This window comes from Alligator sinensis, unplaced genomic scaffold (genome assembly GCF_000455745.1).
Source record: "Alligator sinensis unplaced genomic scaffold, ASM45574v1 scaffold500_1, whole genome shotgun sequence".
Lineage (NCBI taxonomy): Eukaryota > Metazoa > Chordata > Crocodylia > Alligatoridae > Alligator > Alligator sinensis.
Window position 1 is genome coordinate 134,427 of NW_005842740.1, and position 18,874 is coordinate 153,300.

At 48.5% G+C, this 18,874-nt stretch overlaps 1 protein-coding gene across 1 annotated transcript in view; it reads left to right on the top strand.

The window, feature by feature from the left end:
* TTYH3 (tweety family member 3) overlaps positions 1-18,874 on the top strand; it is a 100,955-nt gene that overhangs the window by 73,060 nt on the left and 9,021 nt on the right. Inside the window, exons 9-14 of the mRNA XM_025216434.1 lie at positions 6,268-6,323; positions 8,282-8,374; positions 8,501-8,593; positions 8,973-9,109; positions 13,120-13,296; positions 14,222-14,297. Coding sequence (XP_025072219.1) covers positions 6,268-6,323; positions 8,282-8,374; positions 8,501-8,593; positions 8,973-9,109; positions 13,120-13,296; positions 14,222-14,297 — 632 coding nt within the window. The remainder of the gene's footprint in view (positions 1-6,267; positions 6,324-8,281; positions 8,375-8,500; positions 8,594-8,972; positions 9,110-13,119; positions 13,297-14,221; positions 14,298-18,874) is intronic.

Genomic DNA, 18,874 nt, shown 5'->3' on the forward strand with positions numbered 1-18,874 from the left:
CCCCCCCCCCCCCCCCACCCACACCCACACACACACACACCCCTTGCCCAGTATTCATTAACTCAGATAAAGCCAATGAAGTTGAACACTGACAGAATAATCATCTCCCGCTGCTTGTAAAATGCTGCTGTGCTGCCAAGATGTTTATTTTCAAAGCAGGAGGCCATCTTTGAGTCCTGCTTGTTTTCATTGATATTGTGTTATTACCAAATGATTTATTCGATAACATTACACGGAAAGGCACAATCTGCTTAGGCAACAGGAAGACCTCTCTCCAGGTTTTAAGATGCAGCTTTCCAGTAAGAGGGACAGAAGGCAGCTTATCTGAGGGACCACATGGCCCAGGGGGTGAGTAGTGAAGCCTTTCATCTCAAATTCAGCCAACTTGGGCACTGCCTGGAAGCCGTTATTGCCCGGTTGATCAGCAGCCTGTGAAGTGATCCAGCCTCAGCCAATTATAAGCAGCCAGGTGTTCATGTCACACAAACCATCCAAATTGGCTTCTTATTGACTTTTTTAGTTCAGAAGCCAAGGATTGAATGAGCCAGGCAGACTGAACTCCCCTCTCCTTCACTGAAATGATTTTCTGCAGGTTAGGGTCAATATGTGATTGCAGAGCCATGAGCCATCATCTTTGAAGACTCATGGCGATCGGCAGAGGTCCTGGATGATTGGAAACGGGCAAATATAGTGCTCCTATATAAGAAAGAGAAAAAGAAGGATCCAGGGAACTCTACAGACCAGTCAGCCTCACCTCAGTCCCTGGAAAAATCATGGAGCAGATCCTCAAGGAATCCATTTGTAAGCACTTGGAGGAGAAAAAGGTGATTTTAGGAATAGTTGGCATGGATTCACCAGGGGCAAGTCATGCCTGGCCATCCTGATTGCCTTTTATGAGATGACTGGCTCCGTGGATGTGGGGAGACCAGTGGATGTGGTGTATCTTGATTTTAGCGAGGCTTTTGATGCGGTCTCCAACAACATTCTCGCAGGCAAGCTAAGGAAGTACGGGCTGGATGAATGGACTGTGGTGAATAGAAAACTGGCTAGCTGGCTGCCAGTATCAAGTGGAGTGCCCCAGGGGTCAGTCCTGGGGCTGGTTTTGTTCAATGTCTTCATCAACAACCTGGAAGATGGCATAGAGCGCACCCTCAGCAATCTGCAGATGACACCAAGCTGGAGGAAGTAGTACATATGCTGGAGGGTAGGGCTAGGATTTGGAGCGACTTACACAAATTGGAGAACTGGGCCAAAAGAAATCTCGTGAAGTTCATTTAAGGGCAAGTGCAAAGGCCTGCACTTAGGACAGAACGATCACCGATACAGGCTGGGGGTGACCGGCTGGGCAGCAGCTCTGCAGAAGAGGACCTGGGGGTGACAGTAGACAATAAGCTGAACGTGAGCCAGCGGTGTGCCCTTGTTGCCAAGAAGGCTAACGGCATACTGGGCTGCATTGGTAGAGGTGTTGCCAGTAGGTCAAGGGAAGTGATTATTCCTCTCTATTCAGCACTGGTGAGGCCACATCTGGAGAACTGCGTTCAGTTTTGGGGCCCCCACTACAGAAAGGATGTGGACAAATTGGAGAGAGTCTAGCAGAGGGCAACAAAAATGGTTTGGGGGCTGGGAGACATGACTTGTGAGGAAAGACTAAATAAGACCAGTTTCCTTAGTCTGAGTCCCTTCTCAGTCTTCTCTTCTCTAATTAGCAGCCTTTAATTCCCTGAAGTGGAGTTTGAAAGAAGATGGACTTGGACTGCTCTCAGTGGGGGCAGATGACAGAACGAGGCGCAATGGTCTCAAGTTGCAGCAAGGGAAGTTTAGGTTAGATATTAGGAAGAATTTTCTCCCAAGGAGGGTAGTAAAACACTGGAACAGGTTACCTAGAGGTGGTGGAAGTTCCATCCTTGGAGGTTTTCAAAACCTAGCTAGACAAAGCTTTCGCTGAGATGATCTAGGTGGGGCTGGTCCTGCTTTGAGCAGGGCGTTGGACTAGATGTGACCTCCCTGAGGCCACTTCCAACCCTCCCTTTCTATGATTCTGTGCATGGGTGGGGGATGTGGCAGTCTTCCTGGCCAGTGCCTGTGTTTGTAGATTCAAATCCTCTTTATTTAAAGCAAAACAGCAACTGCTCCATATTGAGTAGCTTGCCATGCTCAGCCAAGAGGCACTGAGCTGCACTGTCCTAAATATACAACACAGTATAAGCCCTGTGAACTCCATACAGCGTGATCTACATGGTATTTTTCCCCCAAGCGTCTGAACGTCCCTGTGAGTGTAGAAATGAGACTCCATGATTTCCTTGTATTTTGGATTGTTAGACACTTTTTAGAGAAGTTAAACAGCAGACTGGCTGACACTTCACTTTCTGTCCTGTCACCAGGAGTTGAAGCCTAATTTGGCTTGCTTTCCTCCTTCGCCTGAGTAGGAGTGAAATGTGAAATATTTAAATTTGAATGAAATGGCCGGGAAAAATCTCCCTCTTCCTGTCAACCTGTACTCCAAGAAGGTGGGCCAGTTGGTGGAAAGTATGGGAAGGTGCTCAGACAATAGGAACTCTTTTCTCTCCCATTTTGATATCGCTGCTGGGATTTTAACTGTTCGCAACAACTGAATACCAGGGAGATGGTGCATCTTGCTTGTAAAGCCTTTGAGGTGCAGCGTGTGAAATGCATATTGGTTAGGAGTCCAGTCAGGTAAGCATGAGCACTGGCTTGGAAGACTTATGGCATGCCTTTTGGGCAAAGCTTTATATTTTAAATCTGTGTCCTCTTGTAAAGCTGTCTGCTTTCCACCATATCGGATTTCTGCTGCTTTTCAGGCACCTCTGTAAGGGAGGGCTACTATGTCACTTCAGTGTCAGTGCTGTGGTTCTGTGCTGTTTGGGAACCGGGAGACTTCCTTCTGTGCTTGCAGAAGTGAAAAATGGAATTCAGCAACTGAAACTGCCTTTGCTGCTAGTCATCAGTTTTACTTCCTTCCTAGGAAAAACAGATTTGGCAAAAATAAACAAATAAATGAAGGGATTTCAAATGGATGTTCTTCATCAGATGGTTCCTTCGCCTTATTTCTGCTCCAGCTCTCTCTGCTCTGATGGAAAGTGGGTCAGGAGGATTGGTGCTAGCAGCCGCAGGCAGGCATGGCAGCTGTGTGCGTGACCCCAACCTCTCTCATGTTGATCTCTCTAAAGGATGGTTTCAGGAACCAGCTTCTGACATTAGGAATTGGTTGTGCAGAATTGCAGAATAGAGGAATAAAAACCATTTTACCGTTTTTACTCTGCTCTTGGGAATAGGGACTTTTGGAAGGCAGTGGAGTGGCCATCATAGGGCTGTATCTTGGACAGAGGTGTCCAGCTGAGAAATCAGCCTTTGTCCAAACTTTCTTCTCCAGTGGAAAGATGGTAATGCCCTTTCCACCTTGCTAGTTTATTTCCACCATAGAGGGCATGTAGGGGGTAGGCTAGGAGGCATATGGCAATGTTTCTCTTCCACGGGTAAAGTAGAATTAAGGTCCTTATGTGATCCCAGCATAATTAAGCTAGGGCTCCAGCTTGCCCTGGAGTAGATCAGGGAGCTACAAAGCAGGCTCTCTGGCAAGCTTCCCTGCTGCTTTCCTGCAGCACAGCTGGGCACAGCACAGAGAAGTCACTTTGATGTTCACTGCTGGCCAAATGGATGTGGCTGTCTTAAAAAAATACACATCACATGTGGAGTTTCTGACCCACCTGCAGGTTCTGATTCTGCAACAGCTAATGGCTTTTGATTTTGCAGTCCAGAGATTGGGAGTTGGGAAGGAAGTGAGAGTTTTTGAACAGAGCCTAATTGTGGCATTACTTGAAGTCAATATGCTTTGATCAATAGCCCAAAAAATTCATTCTTGATTTTTTTTGTGAACCACGGGCCAGGCATCAAATTGAGGTAGTTGGGTTGTATCATCCTGCACAACTTGATGCTGTTGTCTCTCTCAGTACCTGTGCTGTTTCTTGCAAGAGGGGTCACTACAGGCAATGTATTTGGCACTTACTTGGGCTAAGATCTGTTAGTACAGGTAGCCTGGAACAAGCGACTCCTTACCTGGATCACAGTAGTTTGGCTCAAGGGACCACAGTCTAGGCAGAGTCCACTTGTGGCATGACTGGTTGAGTATCCTGCCCTGCCCTCTTATATGCCTAGATTTTACTAATTGCCATTTAATGGCTCAGTTGATCTGTAGACATAAGTCATCCCAGAGAGAGCTCCAGTGGGGAGAGATGGAGCAGCTGGCGGAAGCAGCCCCAAAGTAAGCTAATGAATTATAAATAACAGCTGTCAGGTCCCACTGCCAGCGTGCGGGGGTGGAGAGGCTGCAGCAGCCCGCACGTTCTCCTGTAATGCCGACTCGGTGGAGAGGGCATGCAGTATTCATAGGGAACATAGCAAAATCAGAATGGCATCGAGCTCATTTGTGCTTCTCCTTCCTTTGGAGCCTGTGGTTTGGGGTAATTGAAAACCCAGTGATTTGCCTCCATCATAATTTTTTGTAACATGCAGATTAAAGAGCAGTCTACAAAATATTCTCACCAAGGGAATTTGGCAAAACTAATGCTGGAGAGGGCCCAACATCCACAAGCAGGTGAAGGAGGAGTGTGGCAGGATGGGAGTCTCTCATAAATAGGCATTTCCATAAATCATCCTCTCTACAGCCTAATGGAGCATGGCTTAATGATGAGAAGGCTGCATAGTTAGCACATGAAGCCTTCCTCTTTGCCATCACCGGTTTCAGTATTTAAAGCAGGGGTTGTCAACTGGAGATGCACATACCCCCAGGGGTACTTGAGAAGGCCCTAGAGGGTACGCAGGGATGGAGCGTTGCCATGCACCATCCCACCCAGGCACTACCTGCCTAGCTGAGCACAGGGGGTAGGGGAAGGTCACACGCGGCAGCTGCTGCCACTCTGCATTTGGCCGCCTGCCACCCCCACCCCCTCCCTGCTCCGCATCCGGCCACAGGGGCTACACTGCTCTGTGACCAGCCCCCAGGGGTACACTGACCCAAAAAGGTTGAAAAGCCCCACAATTTAAAGGGTTGATGTGCTTACCTTGTGAAGCCTCAGGAGGAGGAAGGGGCCGTCTTTACACACCTGTGGCAAGAGTCTTTGACTTAACTGTTCACTAGCTGCCAGGAGTGTCAGTCATATATGTGGCTTTATAAATAAATAGTTTGGGGGGGAGGGGGGGGGTAATAAGACATTGCGTTGTCAGAGTTCTTGGGAACGTGTGAGGTGCTGAGAGGCAGTGCAGTGATAAGGGAGGCAGGGACTCTGTGGATGGGTGAGATGTTTCCAGTCCCTTCGTAGTCCCTCAGTTTTAAGCCCTGTGAACTAAGCTTGTAGTGGACTCCATTGACTTAGTGCAAGAATCCCCCTTTTGAAGAAGCAAGGAGGGAGATTTGGGTTCATCTAAAAGCTGGGTTTTAATTAGAAGTGTGCAAGTACTGGCAGGGGGTATTGATTTGTCTTGAATGCACTCCAGAGACCCTCCAACCTGTTCCATTCAGCAGCTCCACCTTGTCCTCCAGCTCTTTCCCAGCTGTTGTTTACAGTGAAGGTGATGCTGCTTACCCCTGCACTGGTACTGGATCGGTTTGGGGCATCCGTTTTTCCAGGTGTTATGATTCTTCTGAATTGGGAGGGGGTTCTTCTCTTGCTGTTCCTCCAAGTTCTGTTCAAATCCCAGCTGCTCCTTTTGAGAGCAGCAGAGCAAGCCCATGTTGCAAAGGCATTCTCTTCCTGCTCTCTGGGGTGCACGAACTGGTACATTTGGGGAGCTGTGCATAGAGCAGATGTTATGTAAGCATCAGTGCACATACTTTCTTCAGTCTTGTCTGGCGGCTTGATCTCTGCAGTTGCATCTAGGATGCTCAGCAGCAGGGAAGACCATGTGCCTTCGAGTATTATGCTGGATGGCAAACTAGCATTGGTTGCTCTGTGTTGATGGTTCACTTCACTGTGTCGGTGGGAAAACCGTAATTAATTTTTACTGGTGGGGTGGGGAGGGTACTGCAATAGCCTCAGATTTTAGTAGTGCCTGCCTTTTTTTCAGAAAGTAACTGGCTCCCTGTTCTCTGCATCTTTCAAGCTGCATGGAGAGGGAAGAAAGCATTCAGTCCACACACCTTGTCTTGTCACCCCGAGGACTGCTACTTGTGCTTCTTAAGGACTGTCTTCCCCTGCTTCAAGTGTTAGAAGGCTCGACCATGTTCTGATTTGTTGTTCTTTGTCTCAATAGATACCCTGCGCTATTATATTGCCTGTAGTGCTGGATACCCAAATCCCTTCCAGCAGGTGAGTATCATCAAGCTGCACATCAGTGGGGCTAGTGATTACACGCAGTCTTGGAGCAAGCTACGTGAGTGAGCTTAGCTTAAACTTTAGGGCATGGTCTGCCTGAGATTTCCTCCTGCTTTGGTGGAAGGAGAGATCCAAAGAGAAGGAATATTGGTACGAGTGACATCAAGTCAGGGCACATGGCGCTCCTCCAGGACATCGGTCCCTGCAGTTCCAGGCACATAAGGCTGTCCACATTTCTGAAGCAAAAGATGATCAGGACCATTGTTGGCTCCTGTCAGTTACTTGACATTTGTCCTTGGAGCAGAGACATTTCTCTCCGTGTTTGGGCCACGCAACGGTTCGAGTTACTGCCGCCTCCCTGTAGCTGATACAGTATTCACAGGTAGTGTAGGGTTGCTGTGTGTAGCATTCCAGTCCTGCATTTGAGCCACTGATGAGGATTACATGGAACAATACCCCTACAGAAGTGGCCATGGCCCTGCGGCACAGATGTAAAGCACGCTATTGCATTCTCGTTCCTTCTTAGCACAGCCTATAGGCATGTCCCCACAAGCATGCAGATGAGGTCTGCAGCGCTGAAAACCTGTCTTCAGCTCCATGTGCCCCGTGTTCTCCATGCTGCTAATTTGCAGTGCAGTAGCTTTTTTTGAACACCGGGAGATCCTGGTGTCAAAAAAGCAGGGCAGCGTGCCTGACTAGCATGTGTTGGCTGACCAGAGCCATGCTCCAGCTTCCAGCAAGGCTCCACGTACCTGGACCAGTGCCACTGCAGCCCTGGGAGAACCCCAGGCAAGGCTGGTGGGGCTAGCCCAGGTGCTGCCCTTAGCCTTCCCTGCCCCACCTGGGGCAGTTTGCTGCATGCCTGCTGGGGTGTGCCCAGGGACAACTAGCCATGGTACGTGCTGCTGCTAGATGTCCCTGGGGAAACTAATATTGCTGCTTGTGGGGACATGCCCTATGAGTGCAGCAGAGTCCTCACTCAGATTCTAACATGTATCCCAGGAACAGAATGAATTGGTTCCAGCTGCTTCTCAGCTCTCTCCCTACACTTCTGCAGAAATTTTCATTGTGTTTGAAATAAGATGTTTCTGGCTGGCCTTTCTCCAAAGAGAGCCTTCCGGACATGATGCGGTGCTGCTGTCAGTCGCACTCATAATTGCTCTGTGTAACGGTGTCTAGCATGCGGCTGAGTGAACTTCCCTGACATCTCCTAGCGGGGTGTCTTTGCTGCATGTGAATAAAAATGGAAGAGATATTGGCATTAACTACTTCACTACCGACTGCTTCAGTAGAAACATCTCAGCAGTGCTCTTTATTTGTGGTAAAAGAGCTGTTGGAATTGGACAAGGAAGTTTTGGGTCAAGTCCCTAGAGCTGTAATTTCTTCTTAACCAGTGGTTTTCAACCTGAGTACTGTGAAATGTCCCTGGGTGGACAGAGGTAGCTATGAGGTCTGGGGTAGAGACAGACTGGTTCCTCACCTGTATCCATCCTTCCCCCAACACACACGCACTCTCCACCCTCCAAAGCACTCTTACAACACAAGGTAGTCTTACCTTGAGGAGCCAAGCTGTTTTGTATGTGCTGCCACTCTATCAGGGAGTAGTAGAGCTGGTTTAGCATAACACGGTAGATGGGCTAATGAGGTCTGCTGAGCTGCTCCCTGTGTTGAGATGAGGGCACGCAGTGCTAGCTCAGGGGTCTGCAGCAGGCCTGACAAGAAGACGGTGAGGAAGACGCATTGCAGGTCCATGCAGGAGGCTGGATGGGAGACAAGTCCCAGGATTAAAAGGATTGGATAAACAGCAATGTAGCCAATGTCTGAATATGTCTGAGCAAGATTTAACTTGACAGCCGCTCTTCTCCCCTGCCCCCCTCTTCCGCCTCAGGAGCTTTTGTACATAGGTTGGCTTTGCCCCTCAGGACTGAAATGTTCATGTTTATGTTGAGCAGAAGCTGTCGGGAAGTCATAAGGCCCTGGTGGAAATGCAGGATGACGTGCTGGAACTCATGAGGTCAACCAGCAGAGAATACCCTACCTCCAAGGTAAGCTCTGTGAGCATGCCCTTCCCACCTCCATGGCCTCAGAAATCCTTTCCCTTAGATCTGTTCTTTCCCCAAAAAAAAAAAAAAATCCTTTCTTTCAAATAATCTCCAGCTTGTTGCTTACAGGAGTATCTCATCCGCATCCAGGAGGTCCTAAATGCCACAGAGATCAATTTGCAGCACCTGACTGCACTGGTTGATTGTCGCAGTCTGCATCTGGTGAGTACAGCAGGGCAGTGCCTGCAGCTGAGAAGTTGTGGCTGCTTAGATGCAGACCCATGGTGCTGAGCTCTCTGAAGGCAAGGGTGGAAGGACCTCACGAGTACCAGAGATGCTTGGCTGCTTTGCTCCTAGAGAGGACTGAGTAGTAGTGTTAGGCCGGGCAGATTAGGTCAATTCAGGCCAGTTGGTTTCTTTAAAGAAACCGTGAGCCTCACAAAACCGTATTTTAACAGCTTTTCAAGCTATGCTTTTAATTTTGTTAGTCGGTAAACTGCTGTGGAGGGTCAGAATCCAGGGTCAGTGAAAGCTGACTTGCAGAAAAGGCAGTGTTTCTTTCTATGGTGAATACACAGCTCTGACTGGCTTCTTTCCCCAGGATTATGTCCAGGCTCTGACAGGCTTCTGCTACGATGGAGTGGAGGGGCTCATCTACCTGGTTCTCTTCTCCTTTGTCACTGCTCTCATGTTCAGTTCCATTGTGTGCAGTGTCCCGCACACGTGGCAACAGAAGAGGTATGTGTGAGAATTGGATGCAGTCGGCTCACACACTGTTGTGTTCTTGGGCAATTTGCTCCTGCAGACTGGTCATTGGGTTTGTCCATTAGCATCTGGAATTCTTCACCATGTACTCTTGAGAATGGATTGACAAACCCCTAGGTCTAGTGGGAGAAGAAACCATCAACCTAGGTCCAGTGGGAGAAGAAACCATCAATTTCTAACCAAGACCAAGGAATTCAGAATGTCTCATCTCCAAAAGGTTTATTGCTGCGTACTTGTTTGGTGCCCAGTAAGATTTTTGTTCTCCTGAGTTAGATCTTAATAAGCTAACTCGAGAGAAGAGTACTCCTTGTCCTGTATAACTATCATGTTTTAAAAGTGCCTATTCCGTTGTATTGCTTTTAAGGTTTTTATAAGTGGACGGGAGATGGGGTGAGGTCCTTGAAGGGTTTAGGATCGTATCCTGCTTGCCTTATTCTATTCTTTAAGTCTCAGACTTGCCTAGCTCACTTCAGCTATGTGATTATGGCCAAATTTAAAAAGCGACTCCCCACTTTACAGCAGCACTGGAATGAAGATTTGCATTTATTTCCAGCAGATATTTGATGGTTGTAAGCTAATCTGGCCAATTTGTCTTGCCCTAGCCTGGCAGTTTGTTGTGGGGCCAGTTGTTACATGAGTGCTCCTTCTTGCTTTTCATTTATCTGTTGAAAAGTGGACTGTGTTCCTCTGCAAAACATTCTTTTTAGCTAAGCGTAACGTTTTCAGTGACTAAGAATAGTCCAGGCATCAAAATGTGGTATGGAATCTTCTGGGGAAATAAGGGGCGGGGGGGGCTTCTTTACCGGAGAGGCTGCTGGGAATGCATCACCTGCAGCCGTAGGGAGGTCTGCATAGTCTACTGGGGCTCTGCACCTGTGGCAGGGCATGGTTTCTCTTGCAGGTAAAATCTGGTGTCAGTAGCTTTCAGTTCCTTTCCTAAAATGTTGCTGCCCCCATGTGGTGCAAATGATTTCGTTGGAGGATGCTTACTAAACTATTTGGCCCACCTCCCTGCCAGTGCAGCGTTTTGATGTGCTGTGTGCAGCGGTGTGCCATGCAGTGGTGATACATCGTGTTCTTAGGGAAGCAGAATAAGTTGGAGTGAGCAGCAGAGGGATATCATGGTGACTAAACTTCAGAGCACAGCAGCACTGTATTACTCCTCTCTGACACCTAAGCTGAAGGATGTTGCTGGGGGTTTTTTGTTTTTGTTTTTTGTTGTTGGGGTTTTTTTTTGAGTGTTGTCCAGTAGACTTGTGCAAAGCAGCTAGTATTCGTTTTGGATTTGACCGATTTCAGGGGACAGTGATTCGAATCAGTGTTTTGAATCACTGTCCTGAATTGATTTGGCTGAATCTGATTTGGAGATTTGGCTACCGCCGAGTCTGACAGATCATCCCCATCCCCTGCCTGGCCCCAGCTCCTGGATCTTTTTTTCTTAATTTTATTTAAGCCTGGCACTCACCAGCTCCTGCCAGGCAGGGGGCGATACCCACTGCCCCACACTGCATGGGGGGCTCTGCCACGAGCCCCCAGAAGCCCCGATGGTTGCTGCAGTGGCTGGTGAGTGCAAGGCTTTTTCTTTTTTCCTTTTTTTTTTTTAAAGAACGGGGAGCTGTGGCAGGGTGGGTAGCCATTCATGGGGTTGGGGGGGAGCTGGGAGCGGGCAGGGGATAGGGGTGGGAGAGCGGGCGGGAGATGGGGGGTACTCAGGGGGGATGGGGGAGTAGGCAGGGGATGGGGCCTAGCAGGGGTCCTCCCCATGGTCCCCTCCCCTGCCCCCTATTTACCAACATGGAGTCCGGGTCCAGCTCCCTGCGACAGCAAGCGGGCACTGTCCAAATCTCCGAAGCTGTGCAAATCTTTTCTGAATCGATTTGGAAAGCTTCAAATAGATTCTGACCTTTTGATTGGTCTCCTGATTCAATTTGAAGATCTGTCTGCTTTCTCTGAATCGAATCAGCACCTGAAGCTTTGCACAGCCCTACTGTCCAGTGCATGCAGTGGATGGGAGAATACTGTATCTAGTTTTCCAGGCTGAAGGGCAGATTCCCTCTATGCTTGAAAACATTGACAAGCTTAAATGGAAAGTCAATGTGCTCGTTCAGTTGGTGCTTCATGGAGTGCCTGGACTTGAATAGTTTCTGCTGAGTATTTTAAGTTTGGAAATCTTTCCAAAAGCCAATCTGGTTGTAATTTATTGTCAACAAAATCTCCATTTCCAGCAGCATGACTTGATTTCTGTCATTATTGGAAGGTTGTTCCAATAACAGTATCTGCCATAAGATCTATGAACAGTAGCATCCAGTTCAGCTCTTCTGCACTGCCTCCTGTGCTATGCTTAAGGTGAATTTTGGAATTCAGCATGGTCAGTCCTCAGTCCCCTGTGCCTCTCAGACATTATGGCTGGAAGCTAGCAACAGTAAGGTACTCCATGTGGTTAAGAATGTGGTAGTCCTGTTTGGTATCTCATGTGTTAATCCGTTGCAGAGTCTTTACTCCAGCACAACCTCGCAGGCACCCGTTACACTCTCCCAGCTGTTAGCTCACTACTGTGGGATAATATAATGGACTCATGCTCAAGAAGGGAAGGGGTAGAAGCTCACCTTGGAGAAAGCAGCTACCATAGTTTCTCTGGGGTTGGAGAGGAGAGTTCTGAAGATGGCAAGTGTTTCAAGACATTACTGGACTGTCTTGTCCCACCCACTTGCTGACCTGATGCATGATGTTGCTTGTCATTTTGCCAATGCCTGCTCTGCCTGACAGTCAGCTGACAGCTTGTGTCGCTGTTAGAAGTGATTCTGTAAAACCAGCACTGGGAGGTTCTCTGTTGCCCTATGTTAAACCTTTTAGCAATATTTCTTTCCTTCTGTTTTAACTGGCAACCCTGTAAACTCACCTTAGGATCTAAGCATTCATCTGTTTTCTCTTGTATATCCCAACTAGTCCTAAAGGCAGCTCCCATCAGTGTGTTTTCATGGATGGAACAGAGATTGGCTGTGTAACTGGAACAATGTTGTTGATGCCTATGAAGGAATAGAATTGGCTGGTCTCATATCTAATGGAATAGTTCCACGGAGCTCATCAGAAAAACATATGTTTACTAAGTCAGTAAGATTCAGTTGCAGCGCCCAAGAGGCAGAGCTGTCAAATTAGATGACTCCATTGATATATGGCATATTTTGGGACGAGCATGGGCAAAGCCTACTGTGAAGAACTAGCTCTAGTCAGTACACAAGGTTCATGTTTCTGTAGAACAGACCCGCCCTGGAATAAATGGTAAGATTACTTTTGTAACCCCAATGGCATGGGCATAAACCTACCATTGTGCAAATGCATGCATAAATTCAGCTTTTCAAAGTAGCAAGAGCTTTGTTTTTAGGATGGAAAGAACAGCCTCCAGGCACAGATGCTATTGACACCAGTAACTAAAGTGTTCAGTGTACACACATGCATACACGTGTGTACGCATACACATAGAAACTGGAGAAGCATGCTTATGATCTTGCCATATGTAACGTGGGAAAACCTTGGGAAGCCAGTGCAACAAATGGAATTTAGTGGAAACTGAAGCCAAGTGAGGCTTCAACTGGTGGGAGAAGACTATGAAAGGCCCATACTGTAACATGCCTCCTTTAACCAGATGCTTTTTTGGATACGTCCACACTTCAGTTGCATGGGTGAGGGGCTTGCGTAGTTGCCTGGTCTGCCAGGCCCTGGGGGAAGGATTTGGGATGTTGTTAAGAGATGTCACTGTTTTGAGAGAGTCCAGATGGTGACTGTGGGAGGTCTGAGTCATTCTGGTGGCGGGGGAAGAGAGGTTTTGTGGGTTGTACTCCATGCTGCCATATTGAGACTTGCTGAATGGTTCTCAGCGAGGAGGTGTGAAGGATAGTTGGGTTAGTCGGATAACCACGTACTTTGGTTTTTGCAGACCCTGCTAATGTCATGATTTTGAGGATAACTTTCTTCCCTTCCTGCAGGAGTTCGGATGATGACGGGGAGGAAGAGTCTGCTGCTCAAGGGAATAGACAAACCCATGATAATCTGTACAGGGTGCATATGCCCAGCCTCTACAGCTGTGGGAGTAGTTATGGCAGCGAGACCAGCATCCCAGCAGCGGCTCACACAGTCAGCAATGCTCCTGTCACAGAGTACATGTGAGTAACCACAACGGGCAGCCAATTCTATCCAGACTGCCTTGATTCAGCTTAGTGGTGGGTGCCCACTGAGCAGAGGGAGCTGAGAAGGGCTTCAAGACCAGCTCTGCCTTGAATTGGAGAAGCTTGTTAATAGCGGCCCTAACTGAGACAAAAAATGATAAAAGGCTTGCAACCATTGCTCTTAGTGGAAGAAAATATGCTTTTACTTAGTGTGGGAATGCTTGCTAATGCTGCAGTAGAAATATTGTAGTAGGTAGGTTACCTGAAAACACTTGCTGCCTGATGTTATAGGTGTTGAATGCTATCTTCCTAGGGAAAGGTTGGAGAGGGGTGTCACTTGGCTTCCATTGTATAATAAGTCTCATGTCTCTAAATACCCCATTAATCAAATGCAACTGTTCTGCTAGAGTTTTTTATGCTTCCCACGTGGTTGGAAGCCACAGAATCACAGGTTCAGCCTTTGCCTGGAAGGCAACTCTGCTGTCTTCGCAGTCTGGATTCAACCAGTTCAGGGCTTTCATTTAGTAGACACCCCTTCCACAGAGCTTCGCACTTTAACCACCCGCATGGCCTGTTTGTCTTGGATTGCTTAATCTTTTTGCTTGCCCTCCTCACCAATGCATTCTCCTTTAATTTGGTTCCACTTTTTTGGTTTGGGGGCAGGGAACCGGAGTTCAGATGCAGCACTCCACATGCATTTTCTTTTACAGTGGTTCCAAGGGATGGGTGGATTCCCCTCGTGGCGTGCCAGTGATCGGGACATGTAGGAAAAGTATTACAGGAGTTGGATTTATGGTGGTATTTGCAGGAAGTAGCTGTGCCCTCAGTCCTAGACTCTCTGTCTCTCTCTGCCAGATCCAAAGTCCCCATACAGAGGAGGGGGCCATGTGCATCTGTCACAATCTATGTTTCCCTTCCATAGGAGCCAGAATGCAAACTTCCAGAACCCCCGTTGTGAGAACACCCCTCTGATTGGCCGGGAGTCCCCACCTCCCTCAGTAAGTTTGTCTTTACTGCTTCTCTCTGCTTCAGCATCCAAGGTCAACTTCTGCTTTGGGGATGCACATGTGCCACTCTTGTAATACCTTCAGGGGGTGCTTATTGTGCAGCTCAAGGCAGGATCTGGCCCGTACATGGTAGAAAGCTATGTAGACAAGTCGTGTCTAAGCTGCCATGGAGAATCAAAGCACAGTGTGCTGTTGTGGGTCACATATATGTATGAGCAAGATCAAACTCGCTCTACAAAGTCACATAACACTCTGGTCCCTGTGCAGTGAACACTGAAGTGCATGAGTCGCGTTTTGGGTGACTTCAGTGCCATTCTTCACATGCATGCTGTTACTCACTTTGCAGCATTGGTCCCTAAAGGCTCGGAAAGAAGTTGTAAACTCAGAGTGAATGCTGAAACTCTCTCCTTAATCTGCCCTGTGAAGACGAGAAGAAACTTCCTATTATTTTTAGTTTTATCCTTTGTTTTGCAGCATTTGTGGAGGTTGTTTTAGAATTTCTATTCCTGTATTTAATTTCCTGAGGAGAAAAAAAAACCTTTCATGGAAGGTTCTTTGGGAGCTTGGAGTGGTTTGGTAGCAGTTTCAGTCTGTTGGGTAAAATGCAGAGCTTTTATTTATGCCTTTGTAAAAGGTAGCTGAATCTGGTCCTCATTTTGCTGGATCCTGTGACTCTCTTCAGCACCATAACCACCTGGGGAATGGGCCATCACACTGCCAGCTACTAACCTGCTAACAGTTACCAAGGATGCCAAGCAGCACGCTTTCATGCTGAACCAGGCAGGCTTATTACAGTTACTGTACTCACTATTGGGCCCAATTCAGGTTAACTAAGGGGGGCCATGGGGTACTTCATGCTCTTATTTACATGCAGTCAGAAGCTCTTCTAACTTCAGCAGTGGCAAAATGGATAGGCAGCCCTTGTCTCATGCTGGCTGGGGTTTTTGGAACTTGCTTAAAATTGGAAAAGAAAAATTCGGGCCCCTGGTGTTCTGCACTTGAGCTCAGGAAGTGTTCTCGGCTCTCGGCAGTGGGGCTGGCTTCAGAGGAAGTGTTGGTGCAGCCTACAGCACAGTGCCACCAACCACTGCTTTACCACCGGTATCTTGTGTTGCAGTCAACTCCTTTAAATGCTGCACAGACCTGTTTTGGTTGCTTCCTCTGGGGCAGAGCCCTGCTGAAGATCACTTCCCATCCCCAGAGCATTTCTGCCTCAGAAAAGAGGCTTCTTTCTGCAGGGACTTTAGCTTTGGTGAGAGGATTCCCTGGTGCTTCAGTAGCTGGTTGCTTTAATGACCTCAAGGGAGGATCCTAAGTCTTGATGCCTTCAGCTGATTTCTGAGAAGAAATGCTGGTAAGGGCTTTTTCAAAGGAATTTCACTTGAGAACCAAGTGGGAAGGGGTCTGGGGAGCAGTACATCCTGGTGGAAGGGACGAGGTAGGGAGGGGACACCTAATCCCCTGTCCGGACTGTGGAGATGACTATCCAAAAGGTGTAAGGATTGGGGTATAGCAGCAGGTTTACCTTCCAAATAGATGAAAAAACTGACCCAAGCTGTTTAAGTCGAGGGAGGAGAAACGCGTCCCTTCTTACCTGCCACCCAGGCAAGTAGTGGGATAGAGAGGACCCTGTGGGATGTGTCAAACGTCCATGCTAAGTGGCCGAGGCCATGGTGTGAATGGAAGAAAAAGCTGATGGCACGCAAATCGGCCAACAACCCTGCAGTACGGACACTTCCCCTTTTGGGTGTCATGGCCATGAATGGAACCACCCAAGCAGAGTCAAGGACATGAGACAGGCCAGATGTATCCTGTGCGGCTCAGCTCGTGGGAACTGACTGAGAACCAGGCCGTAAGGATCCGACTGCATTGTTTGTCCTTTTTTTCTTTTCTCCCTGTCATTCCTTCTGTCGTCTCCTTCTTACCCCAGGGCCGTTCCTGTAGGGGGATAGAGCCCTCATTGTCACTGGCACACATCACAGCGTTTCACTTGCTTGCACTGTGTTTTTCATGCACGTTGAGGCTGCACTCTCTTTTTCTCTCTCTCTCCTGCGTCATCACAGTTGTATTTGGCTGCCATGGACAGTAGCAGCCATATGAGCTGGCAGTTTAAGCCCTCGGACAGTGCACGGACGTACTGGTAACAGCGCCCACAAATGGAACAGGTACTGAAATAAGGTCCTTCTCGCTCAATCCCTTCTCCACTCCCACCTATCCCTCTCATCCCTGCACTACTTACCCTAGGCCAGTGCCTTATTTCTTCACGTTCCCTCCCCCTGCACCTTCCACCCCATCCCTTCCTGCCAAGAGTTAAGCTAAGCAGGCCTGCCCTGGTGCTGACTTGGTGGGTAGCTTCAACACTTCCCCTTGGCACTCGTCCCCGTGCATTGCAGCGGCCAGAGATCCCACGCGAGTCCACATCGCTGCGTTCGAGAACAGGCTGAACACCCGGCCCCAGCAGTCCCAGGAAGCAAATCTGTTCCAGTTCCTCATTGCAAGAATCCAATTTGAACAGTAACAAGACTTGGCACATGAGCCTTTTAATAAGGACTGGCTGTTTGTTTCCACCTTGGTCTCCTTTCTGCTCTGACTGCCGCTCGTTTTCTCACCAATGTGATGACCCACGCTAGAGACCAAGGATATACCTATTTTGCCATCTGTTTTAAGTTCCTCCACAGTCTTAACAACATAGTTGTCCTTGGATAGCTGGCTTAAATGGGCTGTCACATGGCTTATCGGAACCAGCAGCCCTCTCGGAGCTTAGCTGTTCAGCTGCCCATTTTATCCTAGAGTTCAAGGTGTGGAATAAGCAAGTTTTTTTTAAAAGCAATTCCCCCAGGTGTCCAGGCACGTGTTAACATCCTTGATTCTACGTAGCTCTGTTGTAACACTTCCTTGTGCCAAAAGTATTCCATTAATTTCCTGCATATGCTGGATGGAGCACTTGAGTCCTTTCCTGGCATCAGTCCGTAGTTAACAGGAGGTGGTTAAGACCCATCTCCAGTATGACAGAACCCCTCATTTCTTCTCTCAGCTCAAGGGCCATTTACCATAGGAAGGGAGGAGTTGTCTGAACCGCATTTTGCAGTTGCAGTTTATGAACTGCCTGTGGTGTATCATCTGAATTCCTGGGCAGCACACTGGCTGAGATCAGCACAGAGATCTTTGCAAAGAAAGTGGTAATCGCAGCCTAACTGGAACACGTTAGCTCCAGCTGGAATGCAGAACCGTCTCCAGTCGGGTGCTGCAGCCAGTTTGCACTCTGCTCCCAGCCAAACTTGTACATACAGCTGCTGCTCCTCTGCATCTGCCATTCCTCCAGGGGCTCGTACACTTTTACCTTGCACTGGTGACCATTCTCTCATGTCACTGCTTGGTCTGCATTCTTGCTGCCTCTCACCATTTGTCTGCTCTGCTTTATGGGGTGCTTGGGGGTTTCTGAGACACTGGCTGATGTGTGGGATCAGGGGTGGGGAGTTGCTTTGATGCACTCTGTCACTGTGCATGACATGAACAGGTCTGTGTGCAGACTTAATGCATGCTGCTCGTGCTGTCCAGAATGTCACCGCTTCCTTCACTCTGTTCTAACAGTCTTGCAGAGACCTTTCTTGGGCGTCAGGTCCTGGTGCTTGTGTGCTTCCTTATTCCCACAGGTATTACATTGGTGCTTTAGCAACGCTGTTTAAGGATCCGTCAACACCTCTTTATTCTCACCTTTTGTTTTTTCCAGGGAGTTGATTCTGGGTTTAAAATGTTTACTAGGCTTAGACTTGACCCAAGGATCAAGCCTTTACCAGGATTAGGCTCAGAGTCACATGGCTCACTGCAATAGTAACAAAAAAACCCCATGCTTCTCTTAAACTCTGCTTATAACTTGGTAGCCCTCCTGGAAACTAGAACCCTTGTGTTATTCCAGGATCCACTGGTTACATCTGACTACCTCTCCCCCCCAACACTCCCCATGAAAAGACCTGCATATTAAACTGTAGTTCAGGGGTCAGCAACATTTTTGGGCGATGCCACAAACTCCCCAACTCAATTTGGAATATGTTGGTGTCAGGGGCAGGTGGTGGGGGATCGGCAAGGGGCCCAGTTCTTGTTGTGGCAGTGCAACCTAGGCCCCCTCCCCACTATCTGTGCACAGGCATGCGTGCAACTGTCTCCAGCAGAGAGCCAGGCCAGGCTCTGTGGCCCCAGTGCAGCTGCCTGCAGGTTTCCTGTTGCCTGCTCTGAGCAGCCCAGGCTCCATGGCGCGTGGCAGGGGTCTGCTCCAAGCCTAGACTGGCTGTGGCAGGCAGCTGGGATATGGCAAGCAGCTGCACCAGCGTCCGCAGAGCCCAGCTTGTTGCCAGCAGCGGATGCATGCACGCCTCGGGGTGAATGGTGGGGAAGGAGCCAGGGACTGCTCTGCCACAACAAGGATTGTGCCCTTCACTGCTCCTCTGCCATCTGCCACTGGTAATGAGCTGCACCGGGGCTCCGTAGACCCCAGTGCAGCTGTTTGTAGTCTCCCAGCTGCCTGCCACAGCTGACCCGAGCTCTGGGCAGGCTCTTGGTTCCTCGCACAT